Genomic DNA, 24,988 nt, shown 5'->3' on the forward strand with positions numbered 1-24,988 from the left:
ATAGAATATATATGAGAAAGATTTTTAGTCCCTTGGCTTCAACACAATATCTTGTGCTACAGAGCTGGTTGATATATTGCACAGGGTATGTTTCTAGGTAATATTTCTTCTACATTAGTAATTACTAATAGTATTGCCATTTATATCATAAACTTCTGTTGTGAAACCTCAAGTTTTACAAATTTGAAACAAAAAGACAGGTTCTGCCCCAATACTAAATGAAAAAGAATCTATGGCTATAGACAGACAGATGGAAAGAGGACATTGATATTAGTGATCAGGCAGGGGCCCAGATTTGGTCAAGGCTTTTTGTGCAGGCCTCATATCAAACAAATGATTTTATGGAGAATGATGAGACTGGACAGAAATTTCTACTAAGTGGAAAGGAGACAACCTAGAGGCATATTTCAAAATGTAACATAAGAATATCTGAAGCTCTTATCATGAGAACTTTGAAGGGAAGGGTCAATATATCAATGCTGAATGGTACCAAGAAATGATAAATAGAGCACAGATAGATAACAAAAGGCCTTGAAAGCAAATGCATGCAGAAATTCAAAGAAACAGGGATATGTTCATAATGTCAGGCCAAATAAATGATCTCTCCAGAAGTATTTAGAAGAAATATTTTCAAGGCTAGAGGAATAAATGGTACAGTATCCTTGTTAAAATAATCAGTATTTCTCATGTAAGAGTCATAGCTATGTGGAAGGATAGGAAAGAGTTTATCTTAAAGATAGTAACTGGAAATTTACGGGGTCACCAACACAGAGAGAGCAGTTGCATCTGTCCTTGCAAATGAGATTATACAGAGCTAATGTGGAGATAAGGAGCAGAAAAGAGAAGATATCTCATTGAATCCTCATGAATGAATCAGAGCAGAGGATGCAGTATTACCAGAAGGATGAGCAAAAGCTTAGTAGACAAGGTTTGATGAAGAAAAACAGTGCTGGCTATGTGGAAAGTGCCTGTCAGCTCAAAGAGGATGTGGGTTTGACATCTGGCTAAGAACAGACCTCTGGAAAGTCATGAAAGTTATTTCACTGTCATGTAAGGAACTGGAATTGGTCTAGAAAAGATCTAAGATTATATGATTAGAGGAAATAAACCACGGAGAAGAATTGCTGATGATGTGCTGAGTATGTGTAGAGGCTGAAAGTATGACATGAGGAGAATCTGAAGCTCGAGATTATTTACAGAATAATGTATTTAGGTTGGTGAGAAATTAAGAAAAGTGTAAACAAGAGAACGTTACAGGATAGAGATCAAACAATCATCAGCCTTGCCAAGATTCGTGAGTCATAAATCATATTGGTCCAAACAATGAGGATTCAAAGACAGAAATTAAGAATTTTGCTCACAATCCTACATCAACCCTCTTTTTTTTTTTCCAGCTCCGCATTGCAAATCAGGTTGTGATAAGTATTAGGGACTTCTGCTTTGCTGAGAAGTTTGTTTCACTTCATACCTTTCTCCAGTCTTTTCAGAAAATGACCTAGGTTGATTTCTCAAATATTTTCCATTTTTAAATTGCACTCATCTCAATTTATTTTTTTAATTTTAATTTTAAAATGTGTAATTTAAAAAAAAATTTATCACATTATCAAATATTCCAAAACAAGATAGGACATGAAGAATTTTTTTATCCATTATTTTATTAACAGTGTAAACAGCTATCTGACATGGTAGGTTGTTATCAGCTTAGTTACTCTTACTAGAGTCAGACAAGCACCATGCCATATTTCTGTATTGGCATAATTGCAAAGCATGTTAGCATACATTGTCTTCATTGAGACAGAAGGAATTTTGGAAATTAAATCCCTAGAGAGAATCTAAAATACATCTGACTGCTAAGATCATTCTATTGTTCTCATAAAACAGAACTATCACTCCACTCCTACTTGTCATCCTGTTCGATGTGAGTTATCTTGTTTCCTGCAACATTTGGAAGCAGCTTGTTTTGACTGGACAATTTGCACAAATCACTCTGCTACAACAGTAGGCTCAATGTCTCTCCTGTTAAATTTAGATAATTCCCTGTTCATCCTTTGCAGTTTAAGTAACTGGCCTGTTATTGCTTACAGGTCACTAAACAGGATAACTTAATAAACATGTGACACCCCAGCTTCCATTAAGCTTGTAAACTATCAAAAATACAAAGACAATATCAAGTTATTCTTTAAGTGTAACAACTAATGAAGCTCATTTTTTCAGTAGGTGTGTGCTGTGCTTTTCACTGACAGCATTCAGTTTTCTTGCATAACCCACATGGCTCCCTTCTTGCTCCCACCACATTACCCTTGGTGGTGCCATCCTGGGTACCACCAACTTCTCGCCATGCATTTGGCTCCCAGCTGGGCAGGGAGGTGATAACATGGCTCTGAGCTCACAGGGCACCAGTGGCTGGTGTTTGGCAGGTCTCTCACACCCCCTGAAAATGCAGCTTCTCCTTCCTTGGGAACATTCCTCTGGCACTCTTGCTAAATACTGACCTTTTGGTCACCCCAGTATAAGAAAGACTTTAACGTATTAGGGAGTGTCCAAGGGAGGTTAATGAAGATGGTGAAGGACATTGAAGGGAAGCCATATGAGGAGTGGCTGTGGTCCTTTGGTCTGTTCAGCCTGGAAGAGACTAAGGAGAGACAACATTGCAGGCTACAATTTCCTCAGGAGGGGAAGAGGAAGGGCAGACACTGACCTTTTGTCTGTTGTCACCAGTGAGAGAACCCAAGGGAATGGTCTGAAGTTGTGTCAGGAGAGGTGTAGGTTGGATATTAGAAAAAGGTTCTTCCCCCAGAGGGTGGCTGGGCACTGGAACAGGCTCCCAGGGAAGTGGTCACAGCACCAAGCCTGACAGAGTTCAAAAAGTGTTTGGACAATGCTCTTGGGCATATGGTGTGAGTTTTGGGGATGATGCTGTGCAGGACCAGGAGTTGGATTTGATGATCTTGTGGGTCCCTTCCAACTCAGCATATTCTGTGATTCTGTGAAGCTTATATGACCTTCATATTTTTGAGACCTCTCATCTCAGTTGAATCTGTTTGCAAATGGTGAGGTGGCTAGAAGGTCCCAAAGGTAGGGCAGGGAGTCAGAGAAAATGGCTCATTCCTCTAGAAAGCTAACTGCAAATGAGAAACTTAAAACCAGTGGGAAAGAAATAACAGAATGCTAAACACCCCATTTCTGTATTCCTTAGTGCTTTTTTTTTTCACTCAGCATAATATCTGCACTGATTTTCCCCCTAAAGGAGATTGCTTTAGAAAATCAGATTTCCTTTTAACTCTTCCTTGAGTCAAGCTGAAGAGCCTGAGTTCAGGTACTCCGAAGTTTGAGGAAAATCAGGGAGAAATTAGCCAGCTCTGAAACTTGTTAAGAGTATGGACTACTTTTTGATTTCAATGGTTTGAAATTCCCTGCACTGAGTGCTGAATTCTGCATTATGGGAAAGAAATTCCGGGTAGCTTGTTGCCTGCAACAAAAAGTGCACTGCTTTTATGTGTAGATAAAGAGGAGATCCATGCTTTTGTTAGGTCTTCTCATCTCCTCATAGATGGCAATCACTCAGCTGTGAACTCCTACAAATTCAAGGGGTCTGGAGCCTTTTCCAGATCATAGGATGTGCTGGATGAGACAAGTCTTATGTCTTATATACAAGGTCTCTTTTTTCTGCCTCAGTTTTACTGCACGTGAAAAATTGACATTTTCTTCCTCAGCAAGCAAACAAGATCCTGAGATCCCTGGAATGGAAAGTAATATAAAATTTAATTATTATCCTAGATTAGGTCTATATGGTTGTTACTCAGTAAATCACATGTGAAATATGCTGCTAACACTTCTGCACTCTATGTCCATGCAGCCCCAGCACTCCTGAGCAGAATTTGTCTTTATGATGGAGTTAGCATCTTCAGTGGGAAGAGCACAGCCGGCCATCCTCTCATCACACTCTGTGGCAATGAGCTCCCTGCCCCAGTCAGTGTCTTTGGACCAATGCTGCTCAACTTCTACACTGATTCCCACATTGTAGGCTTTGGATTCCAGGCCAGATACAGAGCAATTGGTGAGTATACACTGTTCTGTGTTTTAGATGGTAGAAATATTTCAGCTGGATAATGGTTCCATGTAGAAAAGCTGTACCTCATTTGGGGAATAGCTAAGATGGATGTAGATGGTATATTTTCCCTCTGTATTTGCCCAAAACAGTTCTCAGGACCAGAACGTGGGACTATTTGGTGTGTATTAACAACTGAATAATGTGTTACTTCACAATTCTCATTTCTAGACTCTCCACAGGACCAAGTCAGAAACTGAAACACTTTTCCTTTGTTGTAAAAAAGAAATGCAACCATTTTTTGCAGGTTTTGCTTGTTTGCTTCTTTGTTGTTTACACTGTCTAAGGAGAAACATTACTAGTTTATTTAACTGACTTAATTTAAAATATTTTATCATTTACAGGAGAATGGTCTTATTCTCAGTTATACTAAAACTACATTATACAATATGGGAAACAGAACAGGATCTTTAAACGGACACAGCTACATGCCTTCATTTGATGACCCTCTTGCAGTGCCAGGAATTCATGTAAATAAAACCTGGGATATAGATTTTTTTTACAATAACTATTTTCACCAAAGCTTTTTTGTCATTCACAAGAGATCTCTTATGTTTTAAAGAGGAAATGTGAATTCAAGAAAGAAATTAACAACTGAATTTAGAATTTACATCTGCACAAATATGAATATCCCAGAAGACTGGTTTTATTTGCAAAACCAATTTTAATATTTTCTAGGTTTAACTGGTAGAGACCACTTTTATGTTTGAAAGCATAATTTTCTAACTGCAAAGAACAGTGTGAGTTTGTAACTTTGGTATTTCCCTTAATGCATTCCTCATGCTCAAAGCGACAGCAAAAAAGCATAAGGCTAAATTCTTTATGTGAAATGAATGGCCTGATACAGATAAGACAGAGGGACTGGCGCTGAGAAATGACAATGTGCAGTTACTCATGGAAAAGACCTTCACAGCTCACTCAAGTCAGTTGCTGCTATCTGACTTGTGACTTCTGACATTTGAGAAAGATGACTGCAGCCTTATTAGCTTGTTGTTGTATACAAAGCAGATTCTGCCAATTAACATTCCTCTTCCCCCTAGTTGCATTGTTTGCTGCAAAAAAATGAAAAAGGCTCCCCCCTCCTAGTGTAGAATAATGCTGATTCTTTATCCTCCCAGCTCCTGTCCTTTATCTGCCAGTACTCCAGGCTGCCAGCCTGAGGAGTCAGGGACTCTGTTCCCCATACTCTTCCTGTACGGGACTGTCTTTGTTAAGGTGGTGGCCTGGGCAATGGCTTCTTCTTTAAAACACAAAAAACTGTGTGTGGTTCTGAGCTTATCAACAGGATGCAGGGAGACTCAGGGAACCTTTTTTTATGGGGCTAAGTTTAAGATTATAAAATAAAGGCTGAAGCTAACAATGGAGATTAGAGTTTTTGTTCCCTGAAGCACTGAAGCTGGGAACAAACATTAGCCACATCCTGGCCTCATTTGCATCCATGGTGTGAAACCCTGAGAAGCCAAGCAGTTTATAGCTGCAGAGTTTAACTTGCTTTTCAGCCAGAAAGCAAATATTCAGTCCTCCAGCTCAGCCACCCTGCAGTGCTGGTGAGTCCCAGCACAGGGTGAGGTGGGGAACAGGACTAGCGATACCTGGAGACTCCTCTATGCATTTCTGTGCAGAACAAATGCTATAGCAATGCCCCAGTCCTGACAGGGTGTTGACAGATTATGAGGCTCTGCATACATTTATTTCACAAATGTCAGAGACAGGGCCATGAGTGCAGTTGTGGCTATTTAGAGGCTTCCGTGGGGCCAAGATCTGGGTGAAGGAATGTCTTTTCCCATGTGTCAGCCAGGTTTCTCTTGGCAAGATAGAACAAGTGCAGAGCTACTCCAGGCACTTCTCACTCATGCTGCTGCATGGGCACTCAGCCCATCCTGCTGCTCTTTGGACCTACTGCAGGACACTTGAAATCAGGCTCAGTCTTTTCCTGCACAGAGCCAATGTCATTTGGTATGGATTAGTAACAACCTGTTACTTTCATGCTGACTAATTTTGCACTGTAGAGCACAGCCTGACAGATATCTCACATTTAACAGCTCTAAGCATGACAATGAAGACTGCTCCTAATTTACCAAGGGTTTTTCTTTTTTTGCAGGTGAACTCCTGCAAAAAATAGAAAGAAATATGAGAATGAGGACCAAACTAGTATTCAGACACTAATCGCTATTTTTTCTGTTTTCCCTACAGCTTGTGGTGGCAATTTCAATGGCTCTATTGGTATTATCAGCAGTCCAGCCCATTTGGTTCTTGATTATCACAACAACATGAACTGCTCATACTACATCACAGTTGGAAATGGCAAAGTAGTGGCCCTGAAGTATGTCATCCCAGTTCAGTTTGTCATTAAGGGAACAGGGAGGTCTCTGAATACAGTTAAAAATAGCAATTATTGACAATATTTTCTGTGTCTTTCCTTTTCCAAGGTCAAAACTAAACTAAAATAAGAAATAGTTACTGCAGTCATTTTTATCAGCCTCAGGCTCCCTTACATCTTTGTTTTTAACTTGTTATGTAAAAAAAATCACCACAATTTTAAGTTCCCACTTTGATTACTGAGAGGACTAAGAAATTGTGAAAATGCAGCTCGTGCTTTTTAGTTAAATTCTGTCAGCCTTTGAGAAGTTTATACAAGAAAAAGAATAGTTCTTTTAGAAGGCTAGTACTCACTTCATAGCCAAAGTAATAATGTCCACCCAAAAAGAGTGTATTTCTGAGTTCATGCTGTCTTGCTTGAGAGAGATATTGTTGGCACAAAATCTTGCCACCGAGAAATTAAAAATCAATCCATTCTTCAATCACATATATGCTGATTTTGGGTTAGGAGTACATTTCCCAACTAAGAGAAACAACCACTGGCCTCATCCTGCGCCTGCATTTTATAGGCCACACATGTGCCCACGGAAATTGCAGCCTGAGCAATTGCAGAAGTGAGAGAGGGTGTGCTGGCACAGGAGAGACCTCCTGCTTCACAGAAAGCTGAGGTGTGCTGACAGCTTGCCTTGCAAGAGGCCAGCTGGGTGAGGGTCCCAATTTCTCTGAGGCTTGTTGGCTCAAGAGTTTTGCCATGCACTTAATAGTTGCTTGGTTTGTTCCTGAAGAGATGTGTTTTGTCTGTGTATGGCTTTGGCTATTGCTAGTTCTTGGACCTTTCCTCAAGCACTAAAACACACTTAACACAGGAAAAGAAATGAAAACGTGATACCTAAGGCTCCAACTGTATTTTACAGATTCAACAGCTTCGAGCTTGAAATATCTCCCTCCTGCTACAAAGATTATGTGGCAGTGTATGATGGCTCAGATACCCATGCTCCTCTCCTTGGAAAATTCTGTGGTTCAGAGTTGCCTCCAAATATTAAGAGCTCCAGTAATAAATTGTTCCTGGTGTTTAGCACTGACTTCTATGGAGCAGACAGGGGATGGAAAGCAGCCTTCAGGGAGACCTTAGGTAAGTGTATAATCCGATTCATAATCTGCTGGTAAGTAATTTTTTTGTGAGGAGCAGTTGTGATCTCCCTCTCTAGGTGGTGTGTGAAGCAGAAGAATGTTTCTGATTTCATGAAAATTGAGTGAACTGAGCTAAATACTAAGCTTATAGGATCCTTGCATTCCAATCTGGTTCTGACCAGATCCCCTTTATTCCTTGCTACCCTTTTCCTGCCTCTCTGAAGGTACAGGTATTGCCTGGGTGACTGAAAGCTCAGCAGCATGCAAAGGCCTCTCTTCAGGAGGAAATACAGCAACAGCTGAGAACTCTTACTCTTCTGTAGTCAAAGGTTGGAGATGTGCTAAAGATGCCTCTTTTCAATCTATTCTCAATTTCCATTTCCTTTCAGTCTCCCTCACACATTCTAAAAATCTAAAGTGTTGAGGTCACTTAAGATTGTGGTTCCCCACCAGGCACCTCTGTGCTGATTTCTGCTGATTTGTGGGATCATTCTGATTAGCTGCCCTTAACATAAATGTGATCATACTAAGAAGGCACTGGATGCCTCATGTTTTGATGGACACAAGAATAAGGGGCAAAGCTTAAGTATTACCTTAAAAAACAGTTAAACTCAGCATTCTGCTTTTAAGATCAAGGTGTAAAAGGAGATTTTATCTTCTTATAACATCTAAATTGTTTAGGGATGGTAAGAAACAAATTATTACATGCAAATTTATTTCATGTCATCTCTACTACTTCCCTGTATAATTAACTCCATGTCTTTTGTGATCTAGAAAGAAGTAATTGTCTAGTTTGCAAAGCTGGCGCTCAGACAGATCAGAATGAAAGGCCTTTGTGGCAGAACAAACATAGTCTTCTGCTGAGTCATTGAATCCCCTCCCTACCCCTAGCCAGTGACTTTCTCATTTGATAGTCTGAGAAAGTATTTACAGATAAGGAAAATAACTGGTTCTACAGGCTTTGCCAAGAAAAATATTCCCACAGAACCTCATGGTTATTACTATTATTAACTCTTTCTTTGCTTCACTCAAAGTAATTGCTACAAGAATCTTTAAGGCACATCTTGTGAATGGTATTCCAGGTAACTTAATGTTGCTTCACATGTTGCTGTCTTTAAACTCTGAAGTATAAGTGGTTATAGATCCCCTGCAGCCTGGGTCCATGTTTCCAGGTTGAGATCATCAGGAACTCCCCAAGCTCTTGCTCTTCCTCTTGGCATTTAGTCAATATTTTAGCCACTGACTTTAGATTTGTTTGTGCAACTTGCCAGATATTCTCCTTAAGCACACAACAGAAGACAAGCCAAGCTCTTCAAGGCAGTCTCACGCCTGATAATTTCCTAGAGTGAGGAGAAGACTTTCATGAATAAATTTTGACATCTCTTAAATGCCTTGGAGGGACATTTCTGGAGGCTCCCAAGGAAAGAGAGGTTGATATGTTGCATGAATTACTCAGAAGCAATGTGTTGCAAGTTATAAAAGATGCCCAGGCAGAGGTATGGGTTGTGTGATGAAGAGCCCATGGTGGTGAGATGCTTAATGGTAGGTCTTGTCTCTTCATTGTGGGGAGCAACCCACAGGGACTAAACCACACAGCCATTAGCAAGTATCTTGGCAGTCCCATGCTAGTACAGAATAGCCAAAAAGTAGAAAAGCATATTATGAAAGGAAAACATGAGTCACATCCTATAAAGGTTTCCAGTTAGGCTTGCCTAAAAAATAGAGCCAGGAAAATCTGTGACACATCTTTGTACTATGAGGTCTGAGATTATGCTTCAAATAAAAGAGAATAAAACCATGAAGATCTCAAAGCCTGTTATTTTACATGGTGCTTTAAAGAAGCTCCCTCATGTCGGTTAAAAGATAAAACCCATGTGGTTTTGTAAGCATACAAATGCAATCAGATGACAAATAATAACGATAAATCTCTTGAATAAGGAAGATGGTATCTGTAGAGAAACAAGTAGCCTCATTCTCTGTCGGATGACAATGAGCACATTATTCTCTAGCTGCCCCAGGGAAACACAACTGGATAACGTAATTATTGCTCTCTGTTTCATGTTGTGAGTGGCCCTGATTATGTATTGGAAAGAAGCAAACAGAAACAGTACATTGTTTCTGTTTGTAGTAAACGAAACCATTTCCTTTCCCCACAGGCTCTTCCAATTTCTTTCCTGATCAGGCTTCTTTTAGGGAAGATTTTGCCAAAATCTAGGGTTATCCAGGCACTCAAAGAGTTAAAACCTGACATTTCTGTAGAAAACCTCCCCTGTTAGGGTTTTTTTTTAAATTAAAACAATTTGTTGGCATCACTGATCCTGCCCCCAATAGAATATTCAAGGTCCCCCCACTAAACAGAAAAAGGAGACTAAAAGAAAATATGAAATAGTGTTAACTCGACCATTCAGCAACATTTCATCTTTCCAGTTAAATATCTTGTTTTTCACCGTGCTACTCCATACACTGTCAATAAAAAGTGCACATTTCACAAGCAGCATCCTTTGTCATAACTCACTCTGTGAGATGGTGTGTTTGAGGCAGTGGAACATATAGCCCTTGTGATGTGGTTCAGAGGGTTCATCATTTCACTATTTCTGCTGCTAAGTTTGGGCACTTATCAGCCTCATTTTTGGAATCACTTGGACATACTCTCAGGCTGAGCTGGTGAGCTGGGCTGACTGCAAGATCCCCGCCTGCTCCAAGTCTCTCCAAGAGGAGAGACTCCTCTTACCTTAGTTACCACTGACCTTTCTTCTGCCTTTGTTTTCAGTCTGTAAAATGAGAATTATACCTCTGTTCCACAGCGAGCATGTGCTCCTCTAGGCAATCAATAAAAGGATGAGAAGAGAGAAATCAATATCAGCTTAAGGCATTTGGTTACATGAGATGTCTCTGTAAAGGAAGGAAAGCTAAGATCTGTCCCCAAAGAATGAGATCTGCGTGTACTGAGCTTGTGACTTGGCCAAAGATCTCCTGATTATCTCTCGAGCTCTAAGGGAAGATCTGAGTTTTTCAGCTGACCCTGGCTGGCAGGGACAGAGCCTGCACATACCTCTGCCATCTCTGCTGTAATAGCACAAATAGTACTTTGGTGATAAATGGAGATCCTGCCTATTCCCATTCAGTAATGGGGTGACCCTCTCACCTCAATTTGTGATCCCTCTGAGGCTTATGATACAAAAGCTAAGAAAACATACAAAGATTTGGGGTTTTTTCTTGTTTTAAAGTTAGCAATGCCTGTTGGGAGATGTAGCTGTGACCTTATTAACAGGAAATAATTTCTCCTTAAAAGCTCTCTGCTCATGTACATAGCTCTGTTGTCTCAGTAATGAAAAATACCTCACATTCTAAATACCTCACATTCTCACCATCAGAGAAGGACTGAGGGGTCTTCTGAAATGCAGGTCTGCTCACTGAGGTTTTCTAAAGAATTCACATGAATTGTCAAGAAGCAAAGTGTTGCATATGGTTAGATAAGTGGATTGAGTCAGAAGGCTCTTCCTGAGCTTTATTCACACAATACAGGTAAAACTGCAACAGCTGGGACAGTGGAGAAGGTGGGGTGGAGGCAGGGAGAAAGATTGCCTGCTTTCTCTCTACTGCCCTAAGTTCTGCTTGACTTCAACCTGTAACCAGCTTTTTCCCCTCCCTTTTTTTATACAATCATTTGTGAGCATGCAGGAGAAATCCAAGTTTATGTGTTGTGAAAGATGAGCATTGTGTACTGGATTAATACCAATGTGGTCCCTTGTTTGCATTATTTTGGGGCTTATGAGCTCATGGGCCACAATTCCACTGCACAAGCAGAATGAAGCAACAATCTACTGTCACAAAAAGATTACAATTTAACACAAGATGAAGAAAATCTGATGGATATAGACAAGCAAAAAGAAAAGGGCAGCCACAATGAGAAGACTAGTGTTGTTGGCTCTAGGGCAGACGAAATGTCTCCTAAACCTTTGGCAACCATTAGGCTGTTGGAATGTTAATTCCTGAAACACCCCGTCGTCTACATTGTCCTCAGTTTTCTCAGTTTTTCCCTCAAGGATCTCTCCATTCTTTTTATTCAAATCATCATTTCTACTGAATGAATATTACTCATTTTACATAAGAAAAACAGTCATAAGCAAGTAGAGTTTAGAAGAAAATGAGCTGGAAAAATTAATCTTTCCTGATATACCAGAAAAATACATTAATAGGTAATTTACATAAATAATATCATTTGCATATAATAGAAATAGATTATAATCTACATGCTTTTCTTCTTGATAAGATGAACTGTAACTTACTTGATAAATCACCCAGAGGTATCTGCATTCTCTTATTCTATTTGCTGTGTATTGAATTACTTATTTCCTGTGTGGAACTGAATACACTAAATGCCTGTCACTAACAGATTTACTGTTACACTCTCCCCTAATGAAATTACAGTTTACTTTTTAAAAAATTGATCCAGTAGAATTTTCACAGCATTTTTATGCTATTCAATTGTATCAACAACAACAAAAAATTGCCTTATTTAGTTCTACTTCATGTTCTGTCCTGCAAACTGAAACAAAGGCTTACTCTGTTTGGTTTCTAGGTGCACATTTTCAGCAGTGTTCAGCATGCATGGTCACTGCAGATTCTTTTTGGGTCGTTCAGAATTGCTGAAAAAGCCCCCACAATTCTGAATGAGCAATATAAGGTTTAAAATATTGGTTTGGATATTCTGTTGCATAGGCCAGGGGTAGGTGTCCTTTTGTGAGTCATATCTAAATTCTCATACCACCAGAAGTAGTTCGTTGCATTGATTTATGTAGTTGATGTTAGTACTTGCTAGTAGCTGGCACCAGGCACCTGCACTGATAACAGCAGTTATGGCCTGCTATGTGGAAAGGGCTCAGCACGGCTGAATCCTGCAAATTTTTATTCCTCCAACAAAAAAATATCTTAGAAGAATGTGTCCTTGACTGTGGCATGTGAGTGCTGTTGCATTTTCTCAAGCCTTTGGAAAAGCAGCAGCGACTTGCAGAGCTTTCACATCCCATTAGGACTGATTTCCAGGGGTGTGTCTCAAGGTATCCAAGCTGAACTTGGAAGCTGGTGCTGCAGAGGGTGTAGCTGAGAAGTAAATTGTCTGAATGTCACAAGTCTTCTGGCAGAAATTTCACTGGGCTTTCAGTTCACACAATTTTTACCAACTATATTACCCATTAGTATTACACCTATCATTACACTGTCACAGATAACTTATGATTAGTTTTATGTATTAAAATAAGTTAATAAATTGTGGCCAATAATATCTTTTCTTGATCTCATTATAGTCTATGAAAATAAGAACATCCATGACAAGATCAGAATATATGATCATAAGTCACAAGTCCCAGACAGTTTCTAAATTTATTTTGGGGCTCAAATATAAAAATATCCATCAGTTTGAAATCTCACTAAATTTAGAAGGCATTTGTGGTGTTGAAATACATCTCTTTGGTGTCTTTGAAAAGAATACAACTGTTGAGCTAAGGGATAGTCTACAAATGCCTCTCAGAAATGTCAGTTAATTAATCAAAGAGTCACAGAATGGGTGAGGCTGGAAGGGACCACAGTGGGTCATCAGCTCCAACCTCCCTGCTCAAGCAGGATCATCCTAGAGCACACTGCATAGGATTGCATCCAAACAGTGCTTGAATATCTCCAGTGAAGGATTTCTTCTTCCAAAGCAAAATAAATGGAAAGGGCTTGCAGGCTCAAATTGGACAGATAAGAAGAAAGGCAAATATTCAAATAGGAAATTTCTGTCTGATCTGAAAAATTGAGGTGAAAACTTATTTTCAGACACAGTAGTTACATATCTTTGTAGTGACTTAATGGTTAAAAACTGATGGGATATTCAGATTAATGGCACTTCACAAAACTGTGGGTGAACTCTGCTGACATGAATTGTCTTAGTTTGACTGAAGTCAATGACTCCTTCAGCTGAAAATCTGTGGTGCATACAAAAAAGAGGTGAGGAGACATTTCTCATTCATATTGCAAGAGAGATCTACAAAGGCTTAAGCAGCTGTGGTGCCAAATATGAGCACTAATTCAGTATTGCTAAGTATTGGAATTAGGCAAGACAGCATGTCAGCCTCTGGTCTCCCAGACAAGCATCAAAGAGATGGATAGGACAGTACATAGATCACAGTTTTGCAGGCTTGGCACAGAGCATGTCTGGACTGTAACATTTGGTATCAGTCCCAAAAACCTTAAGGATACAAATTTCATCTGACTGCATTTGTGAAATCTGGCTAAAGCAGGATACTGGGGCTTTACAGTCCTAAATGTCACTGCTAGTACCATTGCCAGGCCATCAAACCAGTCAAAACACTTTTCTGCATAAAGGCTAGGCTAAGGACTCTAAGGGGCCTTTTGCTTTCAGAAGTCTCCTGAAATGTTACAGGCTCTGTGGACAGGGCCCTGCAGCCACGCAAAATCATGATGTTGGTGCAGAGATTGCCAAACACAGGAATAGTTCAGCTTGCAAAGGTGTACCAACCTTCAGTATCAGTCATGAGACAAAGCAGAACAGCACAATTCCTCACTCCAGCCCTGTCCTTCTGAGCTTTGCTGTTTGAAACCACAATCTAGACAAGTTATGAGCTAATTATTACAGCCACAGTAAGTCCAGCCACTCCTCTGCACTGGAAATAAGACCCATCAAAAATGCAGAATAAGTGTTAATTGAATTAAGACTTATTAATTCAATTGAATTAAGACTTATTAATATGAATCTTTGCATATCTTTAATTCAGATCAGAGAGAAGTCTAGAGTCCCCAGGGACGCTTCTAGGTGAAACCAAAAGAGACTCAGAAGTCTGGGAGGGGATTTTCATGACTGTCAAGCAGAGCTAGACCAATTCTTTAACTTTGCAGCCTTCTAGTAGCTGTTTAGGGTGCCCATTTATAAAAGAAGGGAAAGAGAGCAAAATTGCTTTGTTGTGTTTTGAAATGTCAGTGGTTTAGTTGATTCTGATAGATTTCAAACTATCTAGTAGGCTACCCTTTCATTGCACACATACCTGTATAAATGAACCTTACCCCTGGCTGTACTTCAAAGGCAGGAAGCTTCAAAGATTTATCTTCATCTTCATTCTGTATCTAGAGGGTATAACTCTTAACAGAGAAACATGTGCTTGGTCTCTGCTGTAATGATTTTTATTTGCCATAGGGAACCTTTAATTCCTTCTTTTCTGAATGGTCCTTGAGCCTTTTAGTTTCACTAATGCTTCCCACTAAAAGCAATTAGGGATGACAGTGTGTGCCCTAGTTCTGATAATTTGTGTTCTCTGGCAAGCTGTTTATGAGAACGAGATTGCTATCTGATTTATGATGACCTTATGATTTTTATTTTAAATAAGAAAGCAAAACTGAAACACGACAGTCAGCCATGTAGTTGGTTCATCTGCTGACATACAAATTGTTCTATAAGGTACATTTCTCATTATCTTAATCAAGTTAAGCTGTTAATATCTAAAAGTGTACTCTACAAATTAACAGACTTCTCAGTCCCAGATTTTGCCTAGATTTTAGCTATATTTCTTTCTGGCTGTGTTAGGTGATGATGAATATCTTTCTGTTAAAAATCATGTTGGATGGCTACTCTTTGGCCTTCTGTTCAGAAGTGGTGCTGATTTTTAAAGCAATGTGTCATGGCCTGGCTAAAATGCAGTGAAACAGCATTTCTCTTAGTTCCCTCCTGTCAAGCAGTTGGTTCTTCATTTACTTGTGGGTGTTCCCTTCATCTACACAGTTCCACTATTGTGTAACTTCTAGTGCCTGCAATCAGATGTAACATCGATCAGTACTGAAAAGCGCCAAGATAGATGGATTTTTCAACAAGGGCTGCTCTTTATTTGGCTTGATGCAGGACTACTTGATAGCTGGTCAGCTTCCAGTCTAGCTGTTATTTATAATATACTGTCCTGTAAGCATCTGACTCAACCCAGCTGAGCAGGCCAGGTGTTGTGAAACCTCATCTTTATTAACCATAAGTCACACTTTTGGTTATTTATCTCCTCTTAGATGATATTGCTGGCTATACTAACCAGCTGGAATTATTTTCTGGTAAGGAGGATTTAGCCTGCTTCTCTCTCTGTCCAGTCCTTTTCATTTCTGTACACAGAGCTTACCCACATCTGTATTTTTTTTTCACTAGAGCTGTCTTTCTAGCTGCCCAGTTAGCAGTGAAGTTCACCACTGTGAAGGTCCAGATATTTGATATTCAAAACAAGGATGATCCTGCAGCACTGAGAGCCTTCTTGTTGCGTGACTCTGTGGCAATTCTCTGACTTGTGTTGCCATGGTCTGACTGGTATCGCTGCAATTCTACCTTTGAAAAAGGGGAAGGGGAGCTTTGTTAGTGTCTGATGCATATATCAGTCCAGACTCAATATTGCTGGGCTGGATAGTCAGACTATGATCTATGACTGACGTTTACATGCTTAATGTCATGTTTAGTAGACATTGTCTAAAATGCTGGCAGGAAATGGCCCCAAGAAGATTGTTTCAGGGGAACAGAATAAATCATGCAGAAGAGTGAACACAGAGAAAAATATAGTGAAGCTGCACTGTTAGAGCCCAGGCACCCTCCTGTCTGACATTTTCCTCCTTCCTAGACTATTTGTGAGAATGTGATTTATTGCTCACATTTCCCCTGCTGTTGTTCTCGCCTTCTGCAGTGGCATTGGCACGAATGCTAACACTTTTCCAAGTTTCTGACTTCATTAAATGCCCACAAAACTGCACTATATTAATTCCTGGCTTTTTCACTTTGTAATAAGTTTCTTCTGTTCATTTTTAACTATAGCAAAAGCTGAACTCTCATGTTATTAGGATTTCAGGTTGAAGCAAACTGCTTTACAGGGTGGGGTTTTTCCAGCTTTGGTGGGTAGAGCCAGGACGACTTTCAGCCTTAGTCACCCTGCTTTAACCACTACAGTCTCGCAAGCCTTGGGTCACTGATGCAATCCTGATGCTTGGATGCTGATTTCTCACTAGAATGATCTTTTGTAATGCTGTAGCTCAAGTAAGGCACAGTTTTATATGTCTGCAAATGCATCAGCATGTCAAGGTGAAGTCATTGAATGTGCTGGACAGAGACATTTTACACATGCAGATGAAAGACTGAAACTCTGCCTGTGTTGCTTAGCCACAGCTGTAGCTTCATTTGTTATTGAATGCTCATAAATGGATTTGCTGCAGGAGACAACAGGCTGCTTGCAGTTATTGCTCTTTGCAGTAACTCTGTGCAGTTTACAAAAACTCTTTCCTCAGACCCCAGAGCAACAGTATAAACCGTATTTTATTAGAATTCCTGAGTTAAATAAGTGTCCAGGAGACCTTGTAGAGACTGGGGAAGGACGGAAATAAATGAACTGATCACATTTACTAGCCCAGTCCAACCTCTGGAAATCAAACTATTAAAAAAAAAAAAAAAAGCCCATCAGATTGTCTGTGTTTTTTGCTTGCTTGTAATTCAATGCAACAAATAACTGCTTTTCCCTAAAGGTAATTTCTTTCAGTGTGACTGACTTTATAGGGTTCAAATTTTCACAGCAAGTTAAGTCAAGGACTTAGCCCTGTCTGTGGGAACCAAATGAAAAGCACCCTGCATTTCAGAGGGGCTGTAAGTTCCCACCGAATAAAATGCTTCCAGAGCGCTAAAAGTCCCTTTTAGCTAGATTCGTGAATATGACTCTGAGTCACAGTGTCAGGCTGCCAAATTCAATCCCCCCAGGATGCGGTTGTATTGCCAAAATAAGCAACTTGAGTTTATGCCACATTTTTCAAAGCCAACAGCTCAGTGCCCCCTACTGACTAAATGTTCTCAGTGGCCAGCAGAATCCCATTCAAAGGCCTCCACACCCCTGCTCCTCTGTTTCATTGCTGTCCTCTGTCTTCTTATAGCCCCTTTTAAAACCTCTATACTACACTTTCAAAGTAAATACTGGTTTTATATTCAGTGGAAGACATGAGCCTTTCTTAATTCACTCTATGAAATCTAATTGTGATTCATGTCTCTCTTTGTGTTTAAAGCCTTTTTAATCACTCAGATAGTCCTTGCAAGACAGGACAGTAAAATACTGTGGCACAGATAAAAAGCTGCTGGCTTAACATTAAAGAGTTGAAGATTAAATAAATGCCAGGAATTGCTGTTAAAAAACCTTCTGCTTCTTCAACAGGACCCCAGAATGGCTGTGGTGGTTACTTGTCAACTTCAACTTCTACCTTTAGCCCTCCAGTCTCCAATGTGACCAGAAGATATGAGAAAAATCTGGACTGTGTATGGATCATAACTGCACCTGTAAACAAACTGATCAACCTCACTTTCACTTCATTTGAGCTTGAAGCACCATTTCCTCGGACTTGCCGATATGATTATGTCAAAGTAAGACAGCTGCGCATTTTAACAAGAAAATAGCAGTGAGATGCAATCCATTATCTTCTCTATGAGGCTAACTTAATTAATAGAAAATGATCTTAAGAAGAAATTATATTACTTAATATAATTAAATTTTTTCATTGAGTTAGATTACTACTCCAGATGTCATCCTGCCTTTTTGGAAACCACTAAGAGTTTAACATTGTTAAGGGCACACACTTCTGGTCTTAGACTGCTCATTTAATCAGTATTTATTTCCCAGGGTAGAAACAAAACAAAACTCAAACATGTGTAAAGTAAAACTTTAGCGTAAACTTGCAGATTCATTATCATATACAGTTGCTTGAAAGAACTTGAATTCATAAAATTTTTTGTATATTTTTTTTCATCAAGAGTCCTGGTGCTCAGTGCTAACCCTGTGGAAGCTCTTTTCTTGGAGAAGAGCATACAAAACATCCAATAGCAGAATGCTGCTAAACAAACTCCACCAAGGAATGTTATAAATCCCGTTGAACATTAAAGATACTCAGTGAAACACGGAATTCATTCTACATTTTGATAAATAAAATCAGTGAAATAAATAAAATCATTTCTCACTGAAAAGCACTTTGAGTTTACATATAATAAGGAAATGAGAATGCCAAATTAAAATGTAATCATTTTTTTATAGATTTGTGGAGACAGGACCAGAATGTTCCATAATGAGATTTACCCTGTCCAACAGAATTAGTTAATATGGCAGTGAATAATTATGGTAATCAAGAACATCCTTTTAAAGCACAAGAACATGTACTGCGCTTTCAAATAAGAGAAATTGTAATGTCAGGAGGGGCCAGAGAATTTTATTTCTATTTGTTTGTTGTGCCTAAGCTATTAGTGACTGATATATTTTGCTTCTTTCAGCTTTATGATGGAGATAATGAAAATGCCAATTTAGTTGGCTCATTCTGTGGATCTACAGTGCCAGCTCCTTTTCTTTCTACCCGTAATTCCTTGACGGTGAAATTTGTCACAGATAGTTCCGTGGAAAGGAGGGGTTTCAATGCCACCTACACCACAGTGGATCGTAAGTATACACACACATATATATGCATACATATTGTTGTGACTCTTTGATGGAAATTCATATTTAAATAACAACTCAAAATTTGTTTTAGACATAAGACTCAGGAAGGGGCACAGACAGTAGCACAGCATCTCTAAGCAAGCTAAAAGTAGCCACACCCCAGTGCAATTCTCTTTGGTCTTAGCTGGCTGGGAGGTGACTGTCAGTCAGTTTTGATCTTTGAGTTTTTAGACATACATTGACACCATTACCATGTGTTTTGCTTTTTGTTTACCTTCTAGAGACACAAAGGTAAATACAAAACTATACCATCCAAACTCAACTCCATTTGAGTTTTGCTCAAAAACTAGTTTTTCCCAGTTGTCACTCTATGATGCATTTGTTACTGTTTTACATAGGCCTGTGTGGAGGAATCTATAATGCAACTTCTACATCCCTGACTGCAACATCTCCTAATTTTCCAAATGAATATCCACCATTTACTCTCTGCACTTGGGTCATTGATGCCCCTCCACAACAGCAAGTCAGGGTGGTGGTAGAGGACTTCCACCTCCATTCCAGCCAAGACTGCTCTCAGAACTACCTGGAGCTCCAGGATTCACCAATAGTAAGAAATTTACAGGCGATACCAATTCCCCATTCCCATTCAGCTCCCTTCACTCTTTGGAAAGAGAGAAAAAACACACTATTTGGTAATATATTCATTGATGATCCTCTGTGAGGGGCACCTCCAAAGCATTCCTCACCATTTAGGGCCCCAATTAAGGTGTGATAACTGGTACATAGACCTCATGGAAGCACTCTATGCATACATGAATTTAGACCTGGGCAAGTGTTGCACAGTTTTGCACAGTTGCACCAAGTAATAGTGCTGCCAAAATTAACACCCAGAAAATACTGCCCCACAAGTTTTCATAAACTAATTGTGCTTCCTCCCATCCAAGAACTATAATAAAAATGAATACTCATGCCAGGAAGAGTGTTTTAAAAAACACCAGGGGAAAAAACCCAACTTTTATGTCCTTCATATTATACTATTCTAAAGCTTCTTTCATCATTTCTCATTTTGACATGAGAATACCTGTTATATTGTATTTGTTTCTCATAATAATTCCACATGAAATGTTGAGATATTTTTAAGTGATTTCCATGAGAGCTTTAAAATGCAATCACATAATTGGTATAGAAAGTGTTGAGAGATTTATTTACCTTAAATTCAGTAAATATAAAACCGAATTATATCATTAAGTAACTTGTGATGCATTATATTCCAGCAGAGCCAAGGGTCAGTCCATAGATTCTGTGGCACTGAAACTTTTCCAGTCCCTGAGTTTTATTCTTACGATCGCACTGCCATTGTGACTTTCAAGTCAGAAGAATATATGATTAATAATGGAGTCAGATTTTCCTATCAAGCTACAGGTAAGCTTGAAGAATTGTAAAAAACAAAAATTTATCTACTGTTCTCTTTGTTTATTGCGTACAGTGAAAAGCAATACAGAGATCTCAAATCCTTACGTGTTTCTGGTTTTCTGTCTCAAGGTTGCAGCAGAGAGTATAACCAGACATTTGGTTACCTGAAGAGTCCTGGCTGGCCTGGTCATCACCCAAATAATATGGATTGTTCTATCATTCTTCGAGCTCCCCCAAATCACACAATATCTCTCTTTTTCCATGCTTTCAGTTTGGAAGACAGCATCCAGTGTTCACATGATTTCCTGGAGGTATCATGCAAATATACATATTTTGTGAGCCTGTGTAAAAATCTGCTGAATTCCAAGGATATTAATAATTTTGGATCAAGTCTAAGTTGAACTGACTGAATTAGGGACTAATTTGTTGCTACAGTTTTATGAAACGTACAGATGTTTTAGTAAGAGGCTAAACAATACACTGTAATCAGTCCAAACCCACTGGATAAATAGTTTCATTATCAGCCAACTCATCTTTACCTAACTCTTGTTTCGGTTACCTAGTTAACAGAGTTATCTGGAATAGTTTGTGTTTGGTATTAACATCCATTCATGAACAGAAAGCCATAAATCTGAATAGTTTTGTTATAGCAGTAGATTCCATCGGCTTGATGCTTTCCTTAAGAAGGATCTTTTTCCTAAAAAAAACTAAAAAACCCCCAAAAAAACCCAAAGACAAAAAAACCAACAAGTTCCAGTGGCAACTGTAAGATACTTGCAGAAGTACTTTGTGTCAATCAAAAGCATATCTGCCTCCTACACAATCCTCACTCTTGCAGGTTTCCCTATTCACTGGTCAGATGACAAAAATCAGATGTCTGTGGCAGAATCATTATTTAGTTCTCCTTTCATATCCTCTTTACTGTCTCAAGAAATGGATCTAAGCACAAGCACTACTGGAATACAGAAAAAAATCAGATTAAATCTGAGCTATGTAATATGATCTGTGTCTTAATATGACTAGGGAAAAGAGCAGTCTGCAGGGTAAGGAATTAATCTTTTCATCTGGAATAGTAACATTTCTTATGAAAAGCAAAACATGGGCTTGAATTGCATGAGGACATTTTAGCTACTGGTCAAGCAATTTTTTTCAGTTAGGAGATATACCACATTATAATATTTAACTGCCTGTTTCTGATTATACTTTTTCTGTGCAATTACTTATAAAACCCAAACAGACAAGTTAATGATCTCTTTTTCCTTCTGCACAAGAGTATGTGGTAGGAAAAGAACAGTATTAAAATGACAGCTATAGCATGCATGCAAGTCACTGTTCAGTTTGTGCTGTGCTTGTATCCATGGGTAATTGTGCTGGTGTATAACTGGCATAGGAAATTAATGTTGACAGTATTTTTTTGTGTCCCCTGAAGGTCAGAAATGGGAGTCATGTGCAATCACCACTACTCGGCAGGTTCTGTGGAAACACTGTGCCCAGTCCCATCTTCCCCCAAAACCATGTAGTGTACCTTCGTTTCAAGAGCGATTTTTCAGGGGTTCATGATGGATATGAAATTACTTGGACTTCATCATCAAGTGGTAAGGCTGTAACTACAAAATAATGCTACATAGAAGGAAAATGCAGCAATGTGGAATTCAGGTCTTTTTGGACCCTGCCCCATCACCACTTTAGACCTTCCCTAGGGCCCAAAGTCCACCCCATTCAGTCACTGGAGAGAGGTAGCTGCTCCGCAAGAGCCGTGGGGCAAGATTCATTTTATGAGGGAAGCAATTCCCTCTCCCTAATACTGACTTTAGCAACCTCAGATGATGTAGTCCACTTACGATGAAGACCTCCTTCTTTACTGAGAGGTAGGAAAATATCAGGAACATCTAACTTGGGACCCACAGAATGGTAGAGGTGATGACTCAACTTGCTCCAATAATCCAGTTGTGATATTCACTAGGAGCTTGGCATAGTTAAGCCTGAAGAGGATGGGAAGTTGCCCCAAGAAAATAAATTACCTATAATGCTTGTAGTGACTATATCATAGATACATTCATGAATGGCTTATGAAGTGGCACTGAACAGCTGGATAACAATTTCTTCATGACATTGAGTTACTGGAGGTAGGAAAGTTTGTGGCCAGATGAGAATCACTGGAGAATAACCACACAATTCTGAGGGACCCAGAGATAGAAAGGCAGATAAAGTTCAGTGTAGGAAAGTGTTGATAAAGAATGTGGTCCAATAAAAAGACAATCCTGACTTTACTTGCAAAAATATGGGCACTGAGCTGACTTTTAGTGCTCAAAACAAGCTCTTAGGGGTAAAATAGTTTCATGAAAACAAACGTTCACTAAGAGTCAAATAGATTGGCATAATGATAGAAATTGTTGGGAAAGGAAGAGAGGAGAAATAGACAGCCACTGTATAAATCCATAGCTCATACACAAATTGAATGATGTGCTCAGTTCTGGTCTCTTACAAAAAATCAGGATTAACAAAGGGCTCAACGTGAAAAATGGCTTCTGTATGAGGTGCGCTGAGACTTTACAATCTGGTTAAGAAACTTCTGAGGTCTATAAAATTGAATGATATTGGATGATCAATAGTGATCAACTGTTCCCTGACTTCCCATGGAAGAACTAGTAGCCATCATATAAAGCCAGGAGCTGGTAGGTTTAAAACAACTAAACAAAACAGTTTTTGACACAGTATGCAGTTAAACTGTGGAGCTCCTTCCCACAGTATGCTACAAATTCACATGGATTCACATTATTAAATAGAAAGATGCCATCTCTGAGAGCTGTGAGCTGAAAATTCTTGGAGACTGTGAGGGTAATCTGGGGCATGACCTGCACATTCCAACTCTATAAATTTGCATTTTTCCCAGGTCATCAGCTTCTGCCCACTGTTGAAGACTGAATTTTGGTATAAATTGACTTTGATTTACTTAATTTTACTATTTTCTCTGATTTGTTCTCTATATTTGTCTATCAGATGAGGATTCACTACTTTTCATGCCAAAGAACAGTCACAGCAAATTCATCTCCAGTTGAGTAGCTGGGAACTGAACTGACTAAGGCACAGATGTAAAACTTTGGTTCCTGTTTCAAAGTATTGGGGGGGTGGGGGGGTTGTTGGTTTTTAAGATTCAGTGATGGTGTTATGCCCGTTGCATATTCTTAGGCTGCTGAAGCTAGAGCCTTGGTTTTGTCTCTTACTGATTAGTGCTCTTAGCCACATTAGTTGTCCCAGCTCACAGTCTCTCTGGTTTTCAGTGCTACGACTAATACTGTGCTAATGTACAACATCATGTATTACCTTGTCAAACTAAGCTTCCTAGGCCAATTAACAATGTCTGCTTCCAGGGTGTGGCGGAACATTATACGGCACTGCTGGCTCATTTGCCAGCCCCAGCTACCCAGCAACTTACCGCAACAACACCGACTGCGAGTGGGCCATTACTGCCCCCCAGGGACGAATTGTCACAGTGAACTTTGATTTCATCAGCATCGATGACCCAGGGGATTGCAGCAGCAACTATCTGATCCTCTACGATGGGCCAGATGCCAGCCATCCCCCTGCCGGGCCCTACTGTGGCACAGTACGTATTGCCCTCCCTCTGTGACCCCACAAGTGGTTAAAAGGAGTTTTACTGTTTCTTGTACAAGACTGTTTTCCTAATTCTGACATGAGTTCCACACAGATGAGTAGAAACGAAGGCACAAGGCGTGTGTGGAGCTTTATAAGCCTTCCAACTCAGACCATACAGTGACATCTAGTGGGAGGCATCAAATAAGTTTGCTCTATATTTAGTTGTATTTGTGATTGAAATATTTGTAATACCCTGAGGGAGAAATGCAGCAGCAGTATCTAGAACAGACCTGAGATCACTGTCAGTCTATAATCCAATTTGTTCCTCAGTTTTAACTCTCTGACTGTCTTTTCCAAAGGATCTTGATGTTCTAATAACGCTTTTCATTTTCTTGTCTTTAATTTTAGGATACACACATCGCTCCATTTACTGCTACATCTCATCAAGTCTATATAAAATTTCATGCTGAATATGTGACTTTGCCTTCAGGATTCTATTTAAGCTGGACAAGCTAAAACACTGTTTAGGAGAAATATATTACCATTCCTTGGTATACTGAAGAGACTTTAGGATATAAAGGAAGTTTCAAGTCCAGTGATGATAACTGCAGCTGAAGTAAGGGCTTTTAAAAGTTACTGTAAATATAGCTGTTATGAATTTGGAATTCTGTTAAAAAATCCCTTGATCTCCCATTGTACTGAAAATAAACTATTATCTACCCAATGGTGAAAAGGAGCTTTTCATACATATTTTTTTTATATTCTACATAATTTCAAAGTTTTACAATTAATGCTATAAAAAGTGAATTACCCAGGATAAAACTTACACATGAAGTTGAGAAGAGGAACTAAGATATGAAGCCATCTTTAATTCATTCTCTAGAGTTATGTGGTTTTGTCCCAAGCATCTCTGAAAACATCAGCTTAAGTTTTATTCAAATTAGATAAA

General features: G+C 39.3%; 1 protein-coding gene across 2 annotated transcripts in view; it reads left to right on the forward strand.

The window, feature by feature from the left end:
• Window positions 1-24,772, forward strand: part of CUBN (cubilin) — a 141,365-nt gene extending 116,593 nt beyond the window's left edge. Inside the window, exons 57-67 of one of the 2 annotated variants that reach the window (XM_085050605.1) lie at window positions 3,857-4,057; window positions 6,302-6,431; window positions 7,342-7,559; window positions 17,764-17,969; window positions 18,867-19,029; window positions 19,428-19,636; window positions 20,304-20,451; window positions 20,572-20,753; window positions 21,872-22,037; window positions 23,814-24,049; window positions 24,448-24,772. In XM_085050605.1, coding sequence (XP_084906731.1) covers window positions 3,857-4,057; window positions 6,302-6,431; window positions 7,342-7,559; window positions 17,764-17,969; window positions 18,867-19,029; window positions 19,428-19,636; window positions 20,304-20,451; window positions 20,572-20,753; window positions 21,872-22,037; window positions 23,814-24,049; window positions 24,448-24,555 — 1,967 coding nt within the window. In that variant the 3' untranslated portion in view covers window positions 24,556-24,772. The remainder of the gene's footprint in view (window positions 1-3,856; window positions 4,058-6,301; window positions 6,432-7,341; window positions 7,560-17,763; window positions 17,970-18,866; window positions 19,030-19,427; window positions 19,637-20,303; window positions 20,452-20,571; window positions 20,754-21,871; window positions 22,038-23,813; window positions 24,050-24,447) is intronic. The other variant, XM_085050606.1, reaches the window with a different exon arrangement.
• Window positions 24,773-24,988: the final 216 nt, after the last annotated feature.

The sequence above is a fragment of the Lichenostomus cassidix genome, chromosome 2, assembly GCF_008360975.1.
Source record: "Lichenostomus cassidix isolate B80296 chromosome 2, HeHo_3.0, whole genome shotgun sequence".
NCBI classification, from domain to species: Eukaryota; Metazoa; Chordata; class Aves; order Passeriformes; family Meliphagidae; genus Lichenostomus; species Lichenostomus cassidix.